Consider the following 21,782-nt stretch of genomic DNA (forward strand, 5'->3'; position numbering starts at 1 on the left):
TTTTAATCTGTTCCAGGTCTCTGAGGGTGTTTAAACTTCAGTTTACTTGCTAGAAATACGTGGGAGTATTTCCTTACAGTGCTTAGCCTCCTGCGGCCATGGGTGTGTGAGTCTGGAAGGATCTGATCTCTGGGACAAATGGGTTTGAACACACTGATTTTATTTATTTTTTTCGGAAGCATGTCAATCTGAACGCAGCAAAACATGTCACGCAGCTTCATACAGCAGTACAGGCATGTCATAACAAACACGCTTGACTTTTCCCATGCTGAATTTATATACCAAGAGAAGGGTGGCTGTTACCATGTGAAGCTCAAGCATCGCTTTTGTCCCTTCCCTCACTCGCATTCAACCACCATCCATCCTCGCAAACACACACGGTACCGCCTGTAGCAGTGCTGGTAGCAAGAGGGGGCAGCCGACCTCCTTACTCTTGCTACCATGGAAATGACCTGCTGGAAAAATGTCTAGCAGATATCTCCAGCTCTTCTTTGGCTCAGTTATAAACCATTCAGCTGTAAATTAACTTTGGCTTTGTGTACCTTTGACCTACTATGCTGAGCTGTGTTTCCGATTAGTCTTTGAGAGCTCTGGCAACTGTAATGGTAGAACCATGGAATCATTCAGGTTGGAAAAGACCTTCAAGTTCACCAAGTCCAGCCCTTAACCCAGGCTCTCCCCTCTGCTGGAGACCGACCTTCTACGGGGCCAAACGTCTGGCTGGTCACCCAGGAGTGAGGTGCACAGTGCCCCCAGCACTGCTCTTCAGCCAGAACATCGCTGCTGCTTCGCTCACTGGGCTTCCTCGGCCCGAGGTCCGGCTCTGCCTTCCCCCTCGCTGTCTCTTCACACCCGGAGCAGGGAGGTCTGGGCGCGTGAGCAGAGCGAGGGACGGTCTGGAGCCCAGCATCTCATGATGATCTTCATCACGAAGGGTTTGGCTAATTATTAGAAAACAGCTTTGGATTTGTGCAATTTCTTAGGAGATGTGGGCTGGGAGTTGCTGGTGTGCCAGGTGCCCTTGGGTGTCTGTCCCGAGCTCTTGGTCTTCCCTCGCCACGTGCCCTCCGGGGCTGAGGCTCTAATGGCAGAGGCAGGAGCGCAGCCCAGGTACAAAACAAACAGGGTAATAGAAGGAAACAGCTTTCAGCTCTTTGTAAGCTAGAATATCTACTTGTTTCTCTATGCTTCAGTGCAGAAAAGTCTCATAACTTTAAAGAGAAAAAAAAAAACTTTGGCTGGTCTTGTTTAACCCTTTTAAGTTCCTTTGCCAGCAGAGGTAGTGGATTCATGTTGAAAGGTCATCAATTTACAAGAAAACCCACCAAAACCAAACCAAAAACAACTAAAAAAAGAAGCCTCTTACACTGGCAGGGGCTGTGACTCGATTCAGGCCATGGTGGTCCTGAGCAGGAGGCATCGCCCCTGGATGACCTGCTCTCTGCCCAGCTCCATCTCAAGACCCACTGGAAGAGTAGACATGTAGTCCTGGACTGGCAGCTTAGATTTTTTTTTTTTTTAAGGTCAAACATCTGTCAAAAAAACCCAAACCCTGAGAGATCAGGCAATGCTCCGGACCCTGCAGCCAGGAAATCCCGTCCCCTGAGCTTGCTCACAGCCTGTGGGTTGCCTTTTGTGCAGCTCCTGCCGAGTAGAAAAATGACCATAAATATGAGCAGCAACGCAAACCTCGTCAGCCGAGCCGGCAAAGGCACGTGGCCACTTGAGTCCTGTGTTGGCTGGAGGTGCTGAGGCAGTAGGTTCATTGCTGGCCTTTGGCTGCCTGGTACAGACAGTTAGAAGTGATGGGTGTACCTTGCAGGGGCTGGCAGATGGTGCAGCCACAGCCCTGGAGCCAAGGCTGGCTCTGTGAGAGATGGTGCGGTGGCTTTTACTGGGCTGCACCGAACCTGGTGCCCCTCCGGCTGTGTCCCCTGCCCGGGGTGCTGCCCCCCAGGTGGCAGAGCCAGGTGTCCCTGTGTCCGTGTGGTGCCCGTGCCTGGCCATGTCCCCTGCCCCCTGCCAGCCACGGGGCAACTCTCCCTGCGTCACCTCCCGGCTGCAGCCAGCGAGGATGATCCGATCCTTTGACTCATCTTGTCTCCATTTCTGCAGTAGAGGCGCGGGATTAAGGAGCGCAGCAAGAATTAAGCCCATGACCTGGCACGGGCACAGCAAAGCCCTGGGTTCCTGCCCAGCCCCAAACAAGTAGGATCTGCCCTGCTCCAGGAGGTGGGTTCCGTCGGCAGTCGCAGCAGACCGACCCGATTCTCCCCGTCGGGAGCTGGAGGGCTCAGGGGTTTCATGTGAAAGCTCCAGCCACGAACCAGCCAGGACCTGCCTGCAGCTGACACACCAAAGCCTCCTGAGCTGCCTGTGGCTCCGCACCCTCCCTCCCCACCCCTCAGCACTGCAGCGTCCCACATCGCTACGCCTGGGGAGTTCCTGGGCTTTGTCCCTTTGTCCCATCCCAGGGTCCACGGGATTTCTATTCTGTGGCTCAGATAAACCAGGGCTGCTGCTGGTGGCCACTGTGGCACCTGGCTGCATTGTTGGACTGGTTTGTGTTGTAGTCCGTGTCAGCAGCGGCGAGGCGGCTCTCGGGGTATTCCTCTGCATCGCTTTGCTCTTCTCCCGGGGGGCTGCAGCAGCGGGGAGCGGTGCCCTCCGCATCCGACTGGCCCATGCTGCAGCTCCGGCTCCGCTGTCCCTCGCTCCCTTCATCACAGAACTGAGCTTCGTCTGTGCTGGTCTCGCTGCCCTGCTTCGTTAGCTGGGTTCGGGGGGTCCCGTCCGCAGCGGCCAGCAGCTCCCCACTGTCCTCCAGCTCGGAGTCAGAGTCAACAGAGCGGTCACCAGACTCTGTGGGACAGAGATCACCACCACGGCATCAGCAGGAGCTTTGCTCAGCAAACTTGGGGTCTTCAGGACAGGGGAAGGGCTTTGTGTCCACCAGGGACATGCAAATGCGGGGTCTTCAGGACAGGGGAAGGGCTTTGCGCCCACCAGGGACATGCAAATGCGGGGTCTTCAGGACAGGGGAAGGGCTTTGCGCCCACCAGGGACATGCAAATTTGGGGTCTTCAGGACAGGGGAAGGGCTTTGCGCCCACCAGGGACATGCAAATTTGGGGTCTTCAGGACAGGGGAAGGGCTTTGCGCCCACCAGGGACATGCAAATTTGGGGTCTTCAGGACAGGGGAAGGGCTTTGCGCCCACCAGGGACATGCAAATTTGGGGTCTTCAGGACAGGGGAAGGGCTTTGCGCCCACCAGGGACATGCAAATTTGGGGTCTTCAGGACAGGGGAAGGGCTTTGCGCCCACCAGGGACATGCAAATTTGGGGTCTTCAGGACAGGGGAAGGGCTTTGTGTCCACCAGGGACATGCAAATTTGGGGTCTTCAGGACAGGGGAAGGGCTTTGTGTCCACCAGGGACATGTAAATGTGGGGTCTTCAGGACAGGGGAAGGGCTTTGTGCCCACCAGGGACATGTAAATGTGGGGTCTTCAGGACAGGGGAAGGGCTTTGTGCCCACCAGGGACGTGTCTTGCACCTCCCGAGGGATCGGTGCCCACTTTGGAGGAGATGCTGGGTGCCTTTCACTTACCTGTGAATGAGTCAGCGCCGTACCGCAAATTCCCCTTCTCCAAAGGCAGCTCTAGATAGGGGAGGCTGCCGGGCAGAGTGGTGGGCTGGGAGCCTGCCTTGCCCTGGAAGGAAGGGGTACAGCGGTGAGGGCATGGAGGGGAAGAAAACGTTCTCATTCACCGAGATGTGCTTCCAGAAAACGTTCACTGGCAAAATGCCATTTTTTTATCCCTGTGTAAAAGCGCATAGGCTCCATTCTCCCACACACACCCCGCCTGTCTCACCTACTGAGACAGGACTTTTGGGGCAGCAAATTGCTTGCAGGTGGAGTGGGATGCCCGCGGGGATGTGACGAAGCAAGGCAAGTTTTGTAAGAGAAAGGCAACGGTGTTGGCTGGACCCTGGCACGTCAGGGATGGGGAACATCACCGGTGCCAGCCACAGGGCAGAGCATGAGGCTGGGACCCTGCTCAGGAGAGGGGTGTGGGGGGCGGGGGGTGTTAGGGCTGCGGGCCAGCTCCACATCCCCTAAAGGTGCTCCCTTTTCCCCAGGGACTCCTACCAGGTCGGAGCAGCTGGCTGCCTCCTCCTTGGTATCTGGGACGTATTTGCTGGGGTCGGCCAGCACCGTGGGCTCCTTGTTCTCAAAGATGGTCGAATAGAAGATGATGAGCGCCTCAATGATGCGAGCTTGGTGGGGATAATCCACCAGTGAGGACAAGGAAATAGTGGCATCCGTGGGCCTCGGGCGCATCAGTGTTGGCCCAAAGACGATGCCCAGGTTGCTCGAGGTCATCTTGTTGTCCTGTTCCACTTCCACAATCCTGAGGAGGAGGAGGAGGAACTTGTGAGAGCAAGCAGGGAGAAGGGATGGGTGGACGGGCAGGGCTCACCCTGGTGCATCCAGGCTGGAGGAGATGCTGGGCTGGCAGCACAGAGTCCTCTCTTGTGGCACACGCGAGCTCTGTGAGTGGCACAGAAGTAGCTGCAGCCACGGATCTACCTCCCTGCTCCCAGGACAGCTGGGCTGTCCCCACGGCAGCACTCTTGGGAAGAAAGGGAAGGTGCCCCAGCACCCACATGGGCTCTGGACCTGCCCTCCTCACCTCCTCAAGTGCTGCAGGAGGTACTGCAGCGTGGCCATGTTCTCCCAGGGAAGCTCCTTCACCAGCTCCTTCAGCTTCAGCACCAGGTTCACCACCACCTTGTCGGTGTCTGCTCCTTTGTCCACCAGCTCGGGACCCCCTTTCCCGCTCTTGCCCTTGGCCTCGCCGCCCTGTAAGCTCTCCTTGGCCAGGCCCATCAGCTCGTTGTACATACGGAAGGGCATGATGGGCTCCGGCAGCTGCAAGCGAGAACAGGGAGATGGGTGCTGGAGAGCCGTGCCAGGAGGGTCACCCCACCGCCAGACCTAGACCCTGAATGATGAATGATGTACCACTTATCTATAGGATAATGTAATTATGTTTATCTAAAAATTGGGAAACGTCCAAGGGCCCTTATTGCTAACATGCAGGACTAATTGCTAAGTCCTTGGATTTGTCACCTTTAAAAAGGCTATCTGGTCCTAAGTTCCTGTTGTTTATACAACGTGGCAAAGACAAGGAATTAAATCATGGTCACTAGTTTAGTGAGATATGTAAATGAGTTCCTGGAATTGTAATGAATATGTAAACGATTTCCTGGAAAAATTAATGAATATGTATGAGTTGCTTGTATAAAGAGGGGACTGAAAAGTCCCCTCGGGGTGCATGACTTTGGTGGCGCGATCCCCCATGCACCCAGTGCTGCCGAATAAAGATAACCTCCGCTCACTCGAATATTGCTAATTGATTCTTTAACTCAACCTGCCCAGCGCTGCTGAGCTGAGAAAACCAGCAAGGAAACATCCCCAACACTTGCAAATGCTGCTACCCAGGAGGTAATGTTTATTTATCCATCTCCTGAAGAGCATCAATCCAGCCTTGTTTGCCCTCCTCAATTAGTACCTGGGAGGTCCAAGCAAAAAGCAGCGTTTGCTCCACCCGTGGGTGCTCTCTGCTGGGTCAAGGTTAAGGGATTCTTTTTTTCCCCCCTAGAAAAGCCCTGGCCCGGGGTGGGCACGGCAGCAGCGGGAGGAGGACAGGGATGGATTGTGGGCTGGGGGAGGTAGGATGTCACCGGCACAGCCTGCAGCAAAGGTGGGGCTGGCTTAGGCGGAAACTCCTGCTTTGAGGTTTGTATAAAGCAGCCAGAGCAGCACTTTAACTAATTGGTGGTTTTGCAGGGCTGGGGATGTTTTCAGAATGGCTTAAACATGGATTTGGGGACCAGCTGCCTCGAACAGCGGAGCAGTTCCCTCCACTCCAGCAGTTTACAGAGGGACTTTAAACCCATTTCTCTGCAGTGAGAGGTTGGATCGTGGCTCAGGACTGATTTCTTCCTCTCTTTCCCACTCAGCTTTTCTTCTCTGGAAAAACTACGGGGGCAATTCATAGCCCTTCTCAAGTGCAGGGGACCCAGGGACAAGCCTCCTTGCTGGAGCTGGGCCTGATTCCCGAGTTAACACGCAGGAGCCCTTCTGTGGAGCTACACTGGCCCTCAGAGAGAAGCAGCACTAAAGAGTTAAGTGGTAAGGCTGCAGGGTGCAGGAGAAGCTGCTTGTCTCCTTCTGCCTTGTGGTGGCTGTTGGAGGATGTGGGTGACACTGTTTGCACTGCCAGTTTGGGTACCAGCGCCGGGAGCAGAGGGTGCCTGGGGCAGAGCTGCTGCGGGTGGCAGGGCACGGCACGGGGCTGAACCCACCACAGGGTGACCCTGAGCCCACTGCAGGGTGACCTGAGGGGCACAGCATGAGGCTGAGCTCACCGCAGGGTGACCCTGAGCCCACTGCAGCATGATCTGAGGGGCACGGCATGGGGCTGAGCCCACCGCAGATTGACCCTGAGCCCACCACAGCATGACCCCAGGGGCATGGCATGGGGCTGAGCCCCCCGCAGGGTGACCCTGAGCCCACCACAGGGTGACCCCAGGAGCATGGCACAGGGCTGAGCCCCCCGCAGGGTGACCCCAGGGGCACAGCCCTGCTCGGGGTGACGTGAGCTCAGCCCTGGCTCTGTTGTGCAGAGAGACCTTTGCTGGGTCCCTTCCCTTGTTATGTCCCTGGTTCCCCAGTTGGGACGTGGTGTTTTGTGGGTGGCCATGGCCATGCCGCTGCCACCGTGGCGGGGGAGCCGGGCGAAGTGCCGGTGGGAGAGTTGTATGAAGGTCACCCAGAGCAGAAACCCGGCAGCTCGGAGGCAGCGCAGCATGCCTGCTCGTCCCCACTCGTGCATATGCTCCCATCTCCACCGCTGACCCCCGCCCAGCCGGGAGGGACCCCTCTCACCACCCACAGCCACACGGTTATGAAGCCCAGTTTGTGCAGATTTCCTCCTGCCAGAGACGGCTCAGGAAAGGCAAGTTTGGGGTTTTTGGGATGCTAGATCCTCTGGCCACCTCCCCGCCGGCAGGAGGTATCAGCAGCACCGTACCTGTCTCAGGTAGAGCTTCAAGACGTTGCTGATATCATGAGGGGAGGCCTGGGACAGCTCCACCAGCTCTTTCCCATTCTCAAATGCCTGGCAAAGCTTCTCCACACGGGTCTTGACACCATTAACTCGGTAGATGCCCTGTAAAAGCAAGAAAAGCAGAGTTGAAATGAGGAGGAATGTTTGTCTTTGTGTTTGCAGGAGATAGTGAGCTTCTAGCTCCCGTCCTCTCCTTTTGGGGTTGGAAGTGCCCCTCAGGCATCGTTTTGGAACATTCCCTTCCAGCTCATGCATCACTGTCATTCCTCCTTCATTGGGAAGAAAAAGGAGAGAGTTTCCAAGGTCAGAGTTTGAGATATCGGGGGCAATTTTATCCACTGGGACTTTCCAGGGCTTCCTGCCCTCCCAGTCATCTGGCAAACGGGTCCATCAGTGATCATGGCAAGGCAGGAGATGGACCCAGGAGAAGGGAGCTGAGCCAGCCCAGCTGAAGAAGAGGGAAGAGAGAGTGCGTCACCTTGGTTTTCAGTGCCCGCTTCTCAATCTCGGAAATGCACTTCTTGATGATGAAGGGGATGCCATCGGCACTACTCTGAGAAGCCTTTGTGAAGTCTTGCCCAAAAAGCTGCAGCTTCCCTTGGAGTTTCTTGTGGCCGCACTGGATGGCCAAGGTTTCCAGGCACTTCTTGTGGCAGGCCAGGTAGCACTGGAAAACACAGGGGGATGCGTGGGGATGAGAGACAGCACCGTGGGGCAGGGGGAAGGGCAGCTGCTAGGAGCCACCAGGCATCACTTGGAGATGGAGGAGCTCCTTGAGCTTGGTGGCAGCCAGGAAAAATGCCCTGGAGACACTGCAGGACCAATGCAAAGCGCGTGGACCCCTCCCCAGGGAGGAACGTCTTCCTACACACAGGTTAGAGCTGGGCTAAGGTAGTCCTGCCCCAAACTCCTTGCTGGCACCTCTGCTTCCACAGCCAGCTGGCAACTCCTGGCTGTGGTTGCATCCATGGTTCTGACAACGCGTGTGTCAGAGCTCCTGGCTGAATTTCTACAGTGAATCCTTGATGCCGGAGTGCAAAGCTGCGCTGCAGCACGCTGCTCTCATCCGGGACACAGCGAATCACGGCACCGTGCACAGGCAGCGGTGAGCTCACCCCCTCCATGGGACATATCGTCCATCTGCTCCATGCACCAAGCTCTCTTCCCCCTCTCCTAGCTTTACCTCCTCGCATTCTGCTCCCTGGAAATAAACGTAGCTGTTGCACTCCCGACACTTGGAAGGGGTACGGAGCTTCCTCAGCCGATGAGTCTGGGCAGCCTTGGACAAGCCAATGTTTCGGAAGGGCCCTGTTGGAGCCGTCATCTCTGGGGTGATGCCATTGATGCCTGTGAGCAGAACAAAAATAAATGCATCTGCGTCCTGGCTCCTGAGGAGGCAAGGTTAAGCAAAGCTTGAGCAGAAGGGTCGCTGTCACAGAGGAGACCACCAGCTGGATGCACCAGTTCTTCCACCTGAATATCAGGAAGAACTTCTTTCCTTTGAGGGTGCCAGGCTGCCCAGAGAGGCTGCGGTGTCTCCTCTGGAGATGTTCAAACCCTGCCTGGCTGTTCAGCCTGCTCTGGGAGAGCTGCTGGAGGGGGGGCTGGACCGGGTGGTCTCCAGAGGTCCCTTCACACCCCAACTGGTCTGTCATCCTGTGGTTTAGTGGTGCCACAGCTAACTGGTACGCCGAGGCATACAGCCCTAGCTCATCTGCTCCCACTGGCTTGAGCAGAGCTCATCCCCTGGCAAAGGCGACGCTGTGGGCTCCTCCAGGGGTCACTGCCAGGCATCCTCCCGGCAGTTGTCCACTTCACCTCCAGAGCTACTGAATTTGGGGAAAGCCAACCCGCAGTGAGCTTTGGGTGTTGTGTGGGCGCACGGCATGTTGTCATCTGCCACGTGGTCACCTACTCTGCTCAAAGGGGGTGGTGTTCTCGTCCTTCTCCCCCAGCTCTTCGCTGGAGGACATGGTGCCGTTGGACGACAGCCGCTGGAGTTTATGGCTGAATTCACCTGCCAGAAGAAAACCCACAAGCCAGTGAGGCTACTGCCAGCGTTGCTTCTCTTCTGAGCACGCTCTGATGCATGCGGCCGAATCCCCCAGCAAGCAGCCGTGTGCCTGGCACTGCCGGCGGAGCTGCCTCTGGAGAAAACGGGAAACGGGGAGCTGCCCTGCAAGGGAGCGGGCTGCAGCCAGCATAGTGCAAAGGTCCAGTGGTTCCTCCTCCTGTCCTGCCCTGTCTTGTCCCATCATCCCATCCCGTCCCGTCCCATCCCGTCCCGCTGAAGATGGGGATTGGAGCAGTTATTTACACCATGATGTTATTACGCGGCAGATAACTGCCTAACTCTGATGCTCCAGGTTTCGGCTGAGCATCCGAGAAGGGGAAGGACTGCCCACCCTGGGCTGTTTTCGGTAACTACCTGTGTTGGAATCCAGGCTGCTGTCAGCTTCAGTGATGGAGGTTGGCCAGGATTTATGGACCTGGTGTCCCCTACCACCTGCAGAGGAAAACACACAGCCTATTTGAGATTGTTTTCTGTGTTCAGGAGAGAAACACGGCAGAACAGCCTGGACTCCGGGAGACACTGAAATTACTGAAGGAAGCTGCTCGGTTTCTTGTTGACAGGCTGCTGGAGGGGCTGGGGCGGTTGTGATACCTTCAGTAACACACCCAGGAAGAGAAAGAAAGATGGGAAGATGGAGAATGGTCTGTTTGGTAGCACTGGGCAGCAAATAAACCCCATAGAACTGATATTGCATCTTTCAGGAAATTCAGCCTGCAAGGCTTCCAAGCCTGTCCTCCTGCTGCAAGGAGAAGCCCCCCTCAGTACCCATGGAGGTCGGGGTCTGATCCTGACCGTGGGGAGGATGCAGCCTGCTGCAAGCGGTGCTGTGGGGGTGGGTGCTCCAGGCTCACCTCTCCGCTCAGCCGCCGGGGCCCCACTTTGCTGCTCCTTGGCTCCTGCACCTCCTTCCGAGGGGGTCCCGTCCTTGGGCAGCCCGGCCCCGTCAGAGCCGGTGTTTGTTGAGAAATCATTGGCATTGAAGCTGCCTTTCCGCGCCCGAGTGAAGGGGGACCTGGTGGGCGACGAGGAGGAGAAAAGGTCATGTCTGAGTGGGTGGGAGGGATGGACACCTGAAAACCTTATTCATGGCTGCTGTCCTGCCGTCGGTTTTACTGTCCTCGCTTAAATACTAGCTACCCTGTCTCATCCATCGGAGGATGTGAAGGGAATTCCCAGCTGGTCCAGCCCCAGTATTCCCAGCAGGAGCCGCCCACAGGCATGCTGAAAGCATGCTGGTTGTGCAGCAGAGGTAGTGCCAGCCCAGGGGAAGGCTGCCAGTGACAGAGAGGATGAATGTAAACCGGGAATGATTTCCCCTTCTCCTTTCCTACCAGGTGTTGTGTGACACGTAGGGCTCGAAGTCGTACTGGGTGTCAGGTTCGTCTCCTCGCTGCAGCTGCTTGACGTGAGAGGCGTATTGCTGCCCGGGGTCGTAGAGCTTGCTGCTCTCACACAGCGTCTGGAAGTTGACGGGCAGCGGAGCTGTCTGCATGTGCATGATCTGATAGAAGGAGATTGTAGCCTAAAAAGAATGTAGAAGGAAATCAGACGTGAGCTTTGTGAGCTGAGGTGCAAGGAAGAGAGAGACAAAGAGCTCCAGGTTAGATGAGAAGTCAGGAGCACAGAGCGGTGCTTGGTCTGCAGCCTTCAGCATTGGCTTTGCAGAGCCCAAGGGAGTGAGGAGAGCTCTGCACCACCTGGATATCACCTGAACCCCTCCTGGGCAGGATACGGCCATCCCCGTACCTGGGGGGCCATCCCAAGCAAGCCCCACTCACCATCTTGATGACCTGGTCACTCTGTTTGATCACTTCGTGGATCTGCCGCAGGGAGTTCACCTTGGTATCCTCCAACTCCTGCTTCTGGGTATTCGCGTCCGCAATGCAGGTCCGATACGTGGCCATTGCCTCTTCTGCCTGAGAGGTGGGAGAGGAAGGGATGGAAGCGGTTCATGGGTAAGGAGGACAAGGGGAACTGCTCTTTGCGCTTGGACCCCATGCCTCTAGGCATTTCCGTGCTGTGTCCGAGGATCTGCGGGGAGCTCAGGGCTGCTCCTGTGCTAGGACAGCGAGGAGGGAGAAGGTTCTTGCCAGGCAGATGCTCAGCCCCAGCCCAGAGCCGTCATGTTCCTACCTTGTTCTTGGCTTCCTCTTCTAGCCGCCTCTTCTTGTCTAGGGTTTTGGTGGTGATGCTGCTGGTGGTGTTCTGCTGCTCTTCTTCCGCTTTCACTGCCATGTACTTGGCCTTGTCGTGCTCCTCGCTGCGCTGCATGTAGATCTGCTTGGCCTTGCGCAGGTTCACCTCTGCCTCTTGCTGCCAGCGAAGACAGTGACCCAAGGTGAGGACGGAGCTCTGCCAGGGGATGGTTACCTCCTGCAAGCTCCCAGGGCCCCCACGCTTCTCCAGCACCCCCCAGCACACCAGAAGCACCCAAGGACAAAGCATCTACCACCACCGGGGAGGGGCAAGGGGTCCAGCACCCTCAAAGGATCCACCATGCCAGGGGGGCTGTTACTCACCAGTTTCCTCTGTGCCCGGTGCCACTGCTCCTTGATCTCCTTCCTCCGTTTCTCATGTTCAAGGCGTCTTACCGTTAGCGGCTGAATCGGGAGGGAGAAACAACCCCCATGGTGGTCTGAGCTAAATGCTCATCGCTCTTCCCTTTGCAAAAGGCTTTGCAAGGAGAAGTTCCCTGTGGCCGTTGTTACCATTCCCCAGCACATCTGGGCTCGGTTAATGGGAGGGCTCGTGCCATGGACACAAATCTGCAGCCTGGGCTGTGCTGCCAGACGCAGTTTCCCTCCAGCCCGAGCTAAGCAAGATCCACCCTCTGGCAGGACACCAGATCCCTGGGAGATGGTGCAGCTTGGTGGTGGTGGAGGTGGGGAAGTGGCAATGCAGAGAGGCCTCAGATGAGGTGGGGATCAGTAAGGGGGTGCTCTTCGATTTTCCAGACTGGGGGGGCTTCTCCTAGACCCTGTATCTAACCCCTCAAAGGACCCAGCAGCTGGCTGAGAGCTTGGGCTCCTTGATCCGCCGAGGCCGGAGCAAAGCCAGGGAATGCCGAGCCCAAGCTGCGGCTGAGCCGAACAGCAGCAGGATTCCAAATTCTGGAAGAGCTGCCTGTGGCAGAAGGACTAAGGAGACCACCAGCCACCCTCGCTGCCCAGCCACCGGGGAGAGACGGCCTTTGTGCTCTCACCTGGAGGAATGTTTGGTGCTGCAGGGTGATGGCAGCCTGCAGAACCGACGTCCCGTGCTCCATATCCTGCTCCAGGGCCAGCAGGTAGATGGACAGGAAAGGCATGTTGGTCTGAGGAACAAGAAAATGCAGCATCCTGAGCCTCAGCACCGCAGCGTGAACCAAAGGAGACGCATCCTGCAGCACGGCGTTCAGGGAAGAAGAGCCAGAGGCTCGGCTTGGCTTCCTGCTGCTGGTGCAAGCCCTGTCCTGGGCAAGACAGCGCAGTCACGGGCTGCCCAGGGGCTGCTTGGAGGAGGCTGGAAGGGCTCTGTGGTGTCTCCTGCCCAGTACCTGGGCTGGAGAGCCGGGGGTTGGGGCACATCTGGCGTGGGAGCCTGCCCGGGCTCTCCCTGCTGGAATACCTGGCAGGTCCAGGGCAGAAGCATTGGCCACTGATGGAGGAGCTTTTGCAGGGTCTCGGCATTATCCCTTGCTCTGGTTTGGACCCATGAATTTGGCCAAGCAGAGAGCTTTGGAGAGCTGCACGCTTGTTCTCCTGGGCCGTGCAAAGCGAGCTCTCCAGGGCTGCTTGCTCCTGACACAGCCCACCAGCCTGGATGCTGGTGGCTTTAGGGACATGTGGACTTACCTCCTGACTGATGGTTTGCTTGCAGCTGTTTGCCATCTTCTGAAGCCCTTTGGCAAACTCCATCTCTGGAAGAAAAACGTGGGAAGGGAAAAAGACGTATGAGACGCCGGGATTTCCCTGCTGATTGGGTTCCTTTTGAAAAATAAATCAGGAACTTCAGTCCTGAAGATCACCACTGCCCTTGCAGGGTCTGACTGCCTCCATCTCTCTTATCATAGGGGACTTCGATGTGGTCTGACGCTGCCGTGAGGGTTTCAGCCCCACTCTGGAGAGGACCCACCCACCGTGCTCCCCGTCTCACCCAGCGTGGTCCTTTTCTCCAGGTATCCAATGAGGTCCTTCATGTACTTGGAGATGTTTTTGGCATACTGGAGGGCAGCATCTACCCCTCCCTCACAGCGCTGCAGCATCACATCCACCTCCTCGGCCGGAGGACGGCCTGTGATGGGATGCAGGGGAAGATGGGGAGAGAAAGAGGAGAGAGATGCTGAATGTGCTCCTGCTGTTGTGCTCACTGACCTGCTCCCTCCATGTGCCTTTTTGTTCCCAGGAGCACTGGGACAGCTGGGAAAACCCCAGGACAGCCCGGCTCACCCCTGCAAGCTCCCCGAGCTTTCAGTGCCAACTTCCCCGTATCTGTGCCAGCACCGCGCTGTGCTGGTGTCCCCGCTGCCAGCAGCAGCTCTGCTGCCTTTTCTCAGCCAAGAAGCCATGTGCAGCTCAGGACCATGGCAGCGGTGGGGAAGATGCTGGTTCCTGTCAGCCCATCTGCTCAGGCAGGTACCCTACCACCCCAAACCCTGCACCCAGAGTCTGTGGGCTTACCTGTGTCATAGCTTTCCATGCCCGAAGGCATGGCATCCCCTCCAGGCCCGGGGATGCCCCCATAGAGGCTCTCCATACTCTGTGGGAATTGGGAAAGAAAAGGGACCGATCAGACAAAAGGGGAGTAGTCGGAGGGGCTGGTGGATGGAGGGGAGACAGAAACCCGGAGCTGCTGGAGCCTTTCTGCTGTTGCTGGAAGTCTGCTGTGCCTGTGGCCGGGAGCTAAGGGGAATGTCGCTGGAGAAATAATTTGCTCTGTGCACACACCAGACCAGGGCAGATTGAAGGAGAGCGACCAGAGCCCTCTTTAACGCCTCTTGACAGAGCTGCTCCATCCCTTCCCGATCCACCTTGCCCTTTGGATCAAGCTGCCAGGTGGCTTTTCCCCTCCTTGGGATGGTGGTGAGGGCAGGAGCAAGCAGGCAAAGCCTACACCCAGCTCCACCAGGCTTGGAGGTGAGCTGGGGATCCCACGTCTGGGGCTGGGGGCTCAGCCCCTTCCTGGGCCGGGCCTGAGCGCCCCGACACATCCCGAGACCCCCATGATGGGAGCGGGCATCACTCACCTGGTTCTGGTCACTGGGTGGGATGGAGAGGATGGTGCTGCTGTCCACCTCCCCCATGAGGAACTCCGACACGCTGTGACAAGAGGAACACGGCTGGGCTCAGCAGAGGGAGGATGGGCAGTGACAAGCAGGGCTGTCACCTGGCAGAACCCGACCCGCATCCAAGGGACCGGGTGAGGCTGGGGTATCAGAGCTGCAGTTCTGCTCTCAGCGGGGATCAGCTCAGCTCCCCATGCCCTTGGCAGCCCAGGTGGAGGAGCAGAGCCCAGCACCGTAGAGGGCGATGAGCCTGTGGGCTCAAGCAGGCTTTGGGGGTCCCTCCAGGAGGAGTGAACCTGCCCTCCCCGTGGGGTCTCTCTGGTCCTCAAACCACTCCCCCAAACCAATGGTCACTGGGGCTGTGTGTGTGGGGAGGGGATGGGGCGAGGGGTGGAGGTGATGGGATCCATCTAGGTGACAGCTGGCCAAGAGTCCCTTACGTGCTGCTGAAGGACACCGCGATGGTCTCCACGGCCTTCTCAAACTCCCGCTTGTCTGTCTCATTGTTGGATTCGTAGTGGAAACCTGGAAACGAGGAGATGCAGAAGCCCTGTCACTGCGAGCGCATCCCTGTCTCAGGCAGCAGCAGGACCTGCCAGCTCAGCCCTGCTGGGGGGCTGGGGCTGGGCCAAGCCTGAGGGAGCAGTGGGGAGGAGACGATCATCCCTATGGATGATGGACTTTCTCCAGTGCAGCGCAGTGCCGCTGACCCCGCGTTGCTCCCAGGACTGACTCCCTGCCAGCATCCCTTGGCTCACGGTTCTGTTTACTCCCGTTACCCAGGGCTGCTGGAAAAGCGCTGCTGTCTGTGGACCTGTCCCACTGCCTGCTGGCACCCCCAGAGCCCCCTGCTTCGAGGTGGGATGGCTTCCTCCAGGAAGGCTCTCGCCCATGGCTGAAAGAGGAACCATCAGCGGCAGTGGGAGCTGTGGCAGACGGCACTTGGCAGACACCCAAGCCAAGGGACACTCGTGATGCCTTTGCCGGCAGACAAGGCTTCTGGGCAGACCCTGGTGCCTTTCAGGTCAGCTTCTGCGGGGTGCTGAGCCCCCCCACCCCGACAAGGTGGGCGCTCCCACCCCTTTGCCCGGGCATGTGGACAGCCTGAACTGACTCCATCCCAGGCCCACGTGGGGCCAGCCCCACACCAGCCCTCCTGCCACCCACCCCGAGGTTTCCTGTCCCCGCGCGGTTGCTGGTTGCTGTTCGGTGTCCAGGAAGCAGCGCAGTGACGCAGAATGTTGTGCTCTGCCTGCGGTTAGCGCGGCTGTCCCCCTCCCTGCTGCTGCTGCTGCTGTGGGCAGGAGGCAGTGCCCTGGCAAGGATCTGGGTGCCACAGACCCCGCTCTTATAAACACGAGGTGCTGCCAGGAGCAGGATCTGATTATTTAAGTGTTTTTCCTGCAGCTGTGCTTGGAAACCCGCAGGCAGGGATCTGGGCTCTGTCATTTCTGATACTACATCATCCTTAAAATTAAAACACAGCAAGCAGGATGCTTTCGCCCTCCCTGCCTCTCCCCCTGGGCTCCCCGGGCCCTGCACACCCTGGCACGGGGCAGGAGGGGAGGGGGCAGAGCTCCCAGCCCCATGGTCTCACCCTTGACTTTGGAGATGAGGGTCCCAGCGGCTGTCAGGGTCTCTAGGGTGTTGAGCAGCGGGTACTTGTTGATGACCTGGCGCAGGATGCGCAGGGTTTCACCCAGGCACTCGTGGGCCAGTGGCCGCTGGGGCTCCTTGGGGTCTGCAAGAGAAGGGAGGGGGGGATGGGGGATGAAACCGTGCCCTGTGTTCCCGTCCCCAAAGCCTCCCATCCATCCCCTGCCAGCTACATCCCAGCCAGGGTCCCACCAGGCTCCCAGACAATGCAGCCCATCCCCTTGGCTTTGGGGCTTCCCAGGACTGGCATGGCCACCTCCCACTTGTCCGGTATGTCCCCAGCCAGTGTGTCCCCTGCCCGGCGCAGCGGCAGGCCTGGGGCAGCCTGACCTTTTAGGCATTTTGTCCTTAGTAGTAATTTTTTCCCTTGAAAGCAGTTTGGGAATTTCCTCCTCACTTCCTTCCCTTCCCTCCCGCCGGACGGGCGCTCCCAGCCACTGGAGGGATGTAGCAGGTCTGTCCTGCGCTGTGCCCCATCCAGCCGGGCTCGCCGAGTCCCACAAGGTCCTTCCCAGGGAACTGTCCCCTCCGTGGGCTTGCAGCTGCCAGCCCAGGGGTCCGACCCGACTCCCCGCCAGCATGGTGCTGGGGCTGGGTGCTGACAGCCTTGTTAGGAGATGAGCACCCTCCTGTAGGGAAGCACTGGGGTGGGAGACTGGCACCCACCGCCTGGATAGGCAAACCTTGCTCCCTGTCCCAGCCCCCTGCTCAGGGTTGGGAAGGGGTTTCCTCTGTTTCCCATTTCCAGGCCCCTTCCAGAGTAGAAAGTGGGGACACCAGTGGGGCTGGGAATGAGGATGGATGGGTGCAGGGGAGACTTAGCCCCCAAAACCATGGTTGCATCCTGCAGGTCAGCCCCAACCTCTCCCTGTCTCTTTGCCAGCTTGGGGATGGCACCGTTCCGGCTGTCCCACATGGGGTCCAGCAATCACCGCAGACCCCGAGTGGGGACAGCAGCGGGACGGTTCCCGTCCAGCTCAGGGCTGTTTCCTCCCTGCCCTGTAATGCCCAAACCTTTGCAGGGACTTTGGGGGGCATCACCCTGCCAGCTGCCATCCCAAGGTCCCCCCAGCAGCACAGACCCCAGCCGCACCGTGGATCCGGCCGCTGGGACCGTGGGCAGCGGTGCCCCAGGCTGGGTGCTGCCATTTTCCATGGTGAGTGGGGATGCGTCAACATGTTTGCAAAGCCAGTGCCGAAAACACAGTGTCATGTGACCCCCCCCCAGCCCCACCTCGCCACAAGGACCACGAGATCGTCACCATCCCCTTTCCCTCCTGGGTGGGTGGCCATGAACACCCACCCATGGCCGTGCAGCCCACTCGGCCCCATGCTGGCGCATTGACCCCATCCCACCGGCTGCCCTGGTGAGGCTGGCCCGGTGGGGTTGGGGGGCCATGCCCGCACCCCCTGGGGCTCCGGGGGCTCTGGCAGGCAGCTGGCACCACTGTGCTGTAAACAGGAAAACGGGCGGATGAAAATAGCTTGCAGGCAGGAAGCCACATTATCCTGGCTCTGAGCTCCCGGCAGCCACCCACCACCTTCTTACCCGCGGCTCCCGCAGCTCAGCACGACCCCTTGGGGGTCCCAGTCCCCTCCCACCCAAGCAGAGACCCCCCACCCAAGCAGAGACCCCCCACCCGTGGGTCCGGACTGTCCCCGGGGAGGCAGGCGGTTTGGTGCTGCCTTGGCAGGAGCTGGGAGCATCCCTGCACTCACCGTCCCGCAGCACCACATCCCGCAGTTTCTCCAGGGCATCGGCAAAGCGGGCCACATCCGTCAGCAGCTGGGAGATGTCCTCTGTGTCGATGAAGGGGCCCTCCGTGCCGTCCATGGGGCTGTAGGATGTGGGGGTCTTGTGGCCCTTGGCCATGGGCCTGGGGCCCGCCGTGGTGAGGGGGAAGCCGGCAGCGCTGGCATGGCGGCTGAGGCTGGTGGGGCGCTTGAGGGTACCGGCGGTGCTGGGGCTGGTGCTGAGCTTGGAGCTGGCAGGGGGCAGCTCCCCAGGGCCGGTGCCGGGTGCCTCCAGGCAATCCTTGCGGGAGAGGTCCTGGGGAGCAGGGATGAGCGTGAGGTCCCAGCACGCACAGCCAGTGCTGCGGGGCACGGCTGGGACCCCAGCTTGGGCAGGGAGAGGACAGCACCCCGGGACCCCCCACTCCACCAGCCTGGAGGGATGGGCTGGTGTCTGAGGGGCTGGTGCCAGGTCCTGCAGCTGTGCTGTGCCTCAGTTTCCCCAGTTAGATACCCTAGCAGAGACTGAGAGCCATCCTGCCCTGCTGCGGCACGGGGACGAGGCACAGCCCTCTCCAGTGTTTCCAGCCCTTTGGGGATTTGGGGTGGGGGCTGGCGGGCACAGCCTCAGGACCCCACAGGGTGAAGGCAGTGGCTCTACCTTCAAGGGAACAAGGGTGGGACAGCAGCTGGCAGGGTTTGGGCACTCGCCTGGCCGCATCCACCATCCCCACCATCCCCACCATCCCCTCCACCACATCGAAGGCAGCCCTGGCATTGCCCAGCGCTCCCGGCTCCCAGTGGATTAACCACCCCCAGCCCAGGGGTTTTGCAAGGAGCATCAGCTCCAAAACCAGACCACAGGAGCACCCCACAGCCCCCACTGACCACCCCCACCCCCCAGCCCCTGTGGCTCTAGATTTGTCCTGGGGGTCACACAATGACCATCTGGGTGACACTGCCTTGTCCCCACCAGCACACACCATGCCAAAGCTCCCCATCTCCAGGGGTCCTGGGGACCCTGGCACAGTAGGATCTGGCCCCGCACACCCCTTCCTCTTTCTGCCTGTCCCATCCCCAGGTCGGGCACAGCCCCTGCTCGGCCAGGGATGGGGCAGGAATGGGGTCACCTCCCAGGGTCCCCTCCCAGGCCACTCTCTGGAGATGTTTACAGCTGGAGGGAGCCCCCAGTTTCTAGGGGTAACATTGCCTGGAGGGAGGGGCTGGTACCGGCACTAATGGCGCTTTCCAGGGCCGTGTATCTAGTGGGGGCCATGCATCTAGCAAGTGTCTTTGTGGCACGGGGAGGGGGCCCCATCCTCACCCCTCCAGCAGCTCCCATCAGCAACCCCCAGGCACCCAGATATGACACGAGTGTGCTGGGTCTCAGCATCCCCAGCCGGGTGCTGCTGGAAGTCACCGTTGGTACTGGTGGGGCAGACACCGAGCTGGCTGAGAGCACGAGGCTGCCATGGGGGAGAGCGAACTGGGGCAACTCAGCACCGCTCTGCCCCCGGGGCTGGCCAGATCACTGTGGGGCAGCAAGGGGGCTGCCCAAGGCCCCCGCCCCAAAATGGCTGGGGCCAACCCAGCCCTTAAAAGCCTGTCTTTGTCCCACCCCGGGGTGCAGTGGCCCTGGAGACCCCAGTGCCCCCCATCCAGCACCCATGGGTGCACCCGGCCGTACCGTCAGCCACACGGCGGGCGCGTGGGGCAGCGAGTCCAGGGAGCGTTTGGGCGAGTTGGCTTTACCCGTCCTGCGGCGCCCCGCCAGATAGGGGCTGTAGCTCTTCCTCCCAGCCGCCCGGCCGAGCATCCCTCCGTCTGCCACCCATAGGCCCTCCCCCAGGGGGTCGGGGAGAAGGGTGGGGAAGGGGATGGGTGCCCCCAGCTAAGGAGCGGCGGGTGGGCTCTCAGGCCCCGTCGCCCCTGCCCCGCCGGCCATGGCTCTCCCCATGCTCTGTGGGCTGGGGCGCGGGCGCAGCGCAGGCGCAGGACGGGCAGCGCTGGGGTGCGCAGGGGGGCCCCGGCTGCCGGCCACCCCCACAGTGAGGCGGGGGTGCCCACAAGTACACAGAGAAATGGCAGAGCCCTGGTACCAGGGCTGCCCCATCACAGGCATCCCCCCGCTCCTGCCCCTCTCCCCGGGGAGGTTTGGGGGTTTCTCTGCCCTCCCCAAACACTCGGCCGCAGCCACCCACGACCAGGCTTCCCTACTCTTTGCCACAGCCCCCTTTTTGCCCCCAGCCCTCCTTGCCCTCCCGCCTCCCCAGGCAGCTGCCCCCTCCCCTTCACCTGGGGAAAAATCCTCCCCCCCAGGCCCAGCGAGCAGGGTGCTTCCTCAGCTCCCTCCTCCTCCTCGCAGACCCCCTGGCTGTACCCAGATCCCCCTTCCCACCCCACAACTCTCCCCAGCAGCTCCATGGGTGCTGCGCCCCCCACCCCACTTGGGGGGGGGGGGGGGGATGGTGGGCACTCACCGGCAGCGTCTGTGGGACGGGGCTTCCTGCTCGGCTCTTTTTGGAGATGGAGGGGGTTTTCATCAACTCCCGCTTCTTCCGGGAGAACATGGTTCTGGGGGGCGGCCGAGCCCCTGGCCTCGGTGGCCCCTCGCTTGGCGTGGCCGGTGTCTGGCTTCCAGCACACGAGTCACCGCGTCGGCCACATTCGCCGGGGCCAACTGTCAGGAGGGCGCGTGTGACGCCGCCTTATTTCCTCATCGGCTTCGCTGCCGAACCTGAAACAGGAAAAAGCCAAATATTCACCCAAGCCGGGGGGAAGGGGGACCCCGGCTGCCCCCCCGGGGCTCGGGCCTGTTCCCAGCCTTGCAGAGAAGATGCTGGAGCTCTTGGGGGCTGTTTGCAAGGGTGGGGGTTCAGTGCTGCACCCCTGGGCTGCATGGGGGGGGTAGGGGGTGGTCAGAGAGCCCTGCTCTGTGGGAGCAGGGCTGACACCTGCGGGACCCCAGGCCTCTGTGGGGTTCACTCCTGTTTGGGGGTGTCCAACAGTCCAGGGAGGACGAGCCCCCTCCCACAGGGCACTGCCAGAGGGGGTGTGAGGGGGGGGTGGGCTGCAGGGCCCTGGGCCCCCACCCGCGGGGTGCTCCCAGCTCTGTCTCCCGTGGGCTCCGTGGCACTGCCAGGATGGGCCGGCCCTAGCTGCCCCCCTGGGGTCCTTGCGCTGCCCCTGGCCCCCCACCCGTGACACCCACCCGTGGGGTAACGCAGCCCCTCCACCGCCCAGAGCACCTGGATAAACCCCGGGAGCGGCTCGGCCGCGGGGTGCCATTCCCGCAGCGTGCGGACCCCCTGCCGCTGCCCCCCGGGCTGCCCGGGACCCCACGGCGGGGCCGCGTCTAGCGGGCCACCTGCCGGCAGCGGGGCTGGGGGTGGCCGGCCCGGGCCCGGCTGCGGAGGGTTCCGGGGGTCGGGGCGAGGGGAGCGGGGGGGGTGTACTGGGTTGGGGGGGGGAGGTGTGCGCCTCCGTGTGCCCCGCCTGTGCGCGTGGCCGCGGGTGCGCGTGGCCGGCGGCGCCCGTGGGTGGGAGTGCGGGCCGGGGTGCGCGCATCTGTGTATGCGTGTGTATGGGGTGATGCTCGCCCGTGTGCCTGCCTATGGCGGTGGGGGGGGGTGTAGGGGTGGGGGGGGTGTAGGGGTGGGGGGGGGAGGGTGTAAGGGGTGGGGGGGGTGTAGGGGTGGGGTGTGTGTGTGTGTGTGTGTCTGTCTATAAGTGCGTGCCCGGGACGGGACGGGACGGGACGGGACGGGACGGGACGGGACCCGGTCCCCAGTGTCGCCGCGTCAATCCTTCCCCCCCCCCCCCCCCCCCCCCCCCGCGCCGGCGCTCCGGCCGCTCCTGCCCTTATTTGGGCATTTCGTCCCGTCCAATCAGCGCGGGGGGGCCGGGGCCCGGTCCCGC

General features: G+C 60.3%; 1 protein-coding gene across 2 annotated transcripts; it reads right to left on the reverse strand.

Moving 5' to 3' along the window:
- Window positions 1-139: 139 nt before the first annotated feature.
- Window positions 140-20,556, reverse strand: ARHGAP45 (Rho GTPase activating protein 45). Of its 2 annotated transcripts, none has more exons than XM_037384390.1 (23): window positions 20,345-20,556; window positions 17,850-18,180; window positions 16,072-16,215; window positions 14,915-14,999; window positions 14,436-14,508; window positions 13,870-13,948; window positions 13,346-13,483; window positions 13,045-13,109; window positions 12,414-12,524; window positions 11,731-11,811; window positions 11,345-11,524; window positions 10,990-11,127; window positions 10,543-10,733; window positions 10,063-10,223; window positions 9,566-9,643; window positions 9,053-9,154; window positions 8,321-8,484; window positions 7,616-7,804; window positions 7,102-7,239; window positions 4,696-4,934; window positions 4,152-4,413; window positions 3,609-3,711; window positions 140-2,862 (listed from the first exon to the last, which is right to left on the reverse strand). In XM_037384390.1, exons 1-23 carry the CDS (start codon window positions 20,432-20,434, stop codon window positions 2,501-2,503), a joined length of 3,504 nt encoding a protein of 1,167 aa, XP_037240287.1. In that variant the 5' UTR covers window positions 20,435-20,556; the 3' UTR covers window positions 140-2,500. The 2 variants fall into 2 exon arrangements, with proteins under 2 accessions (XP_037240287.1, XP_037240286.1); XM_037384389.1 differs by lacking the exon at window positions 20,345-20,556 and adding an exon at window positions 19,552-19,812.
- Between the last annotated feature and the right edge of the window lie 1,226 nt (window positions 20,557-21,782).

Source organism: Falco rusticolus, chromosome 4, assembly GCF_015220075.1.
Source record: "Falco rusticolus isolate bFalRus1 chromosome 4, bFalRus1.pri, whole genome shotgun sequence".
Taxonomy (NCBI): domain Eukaryota; kingdom Metazoa; phylum Chordata; class Aves; order Falconiformes; family Falconidae; genus Falco; species Falco rusticolus.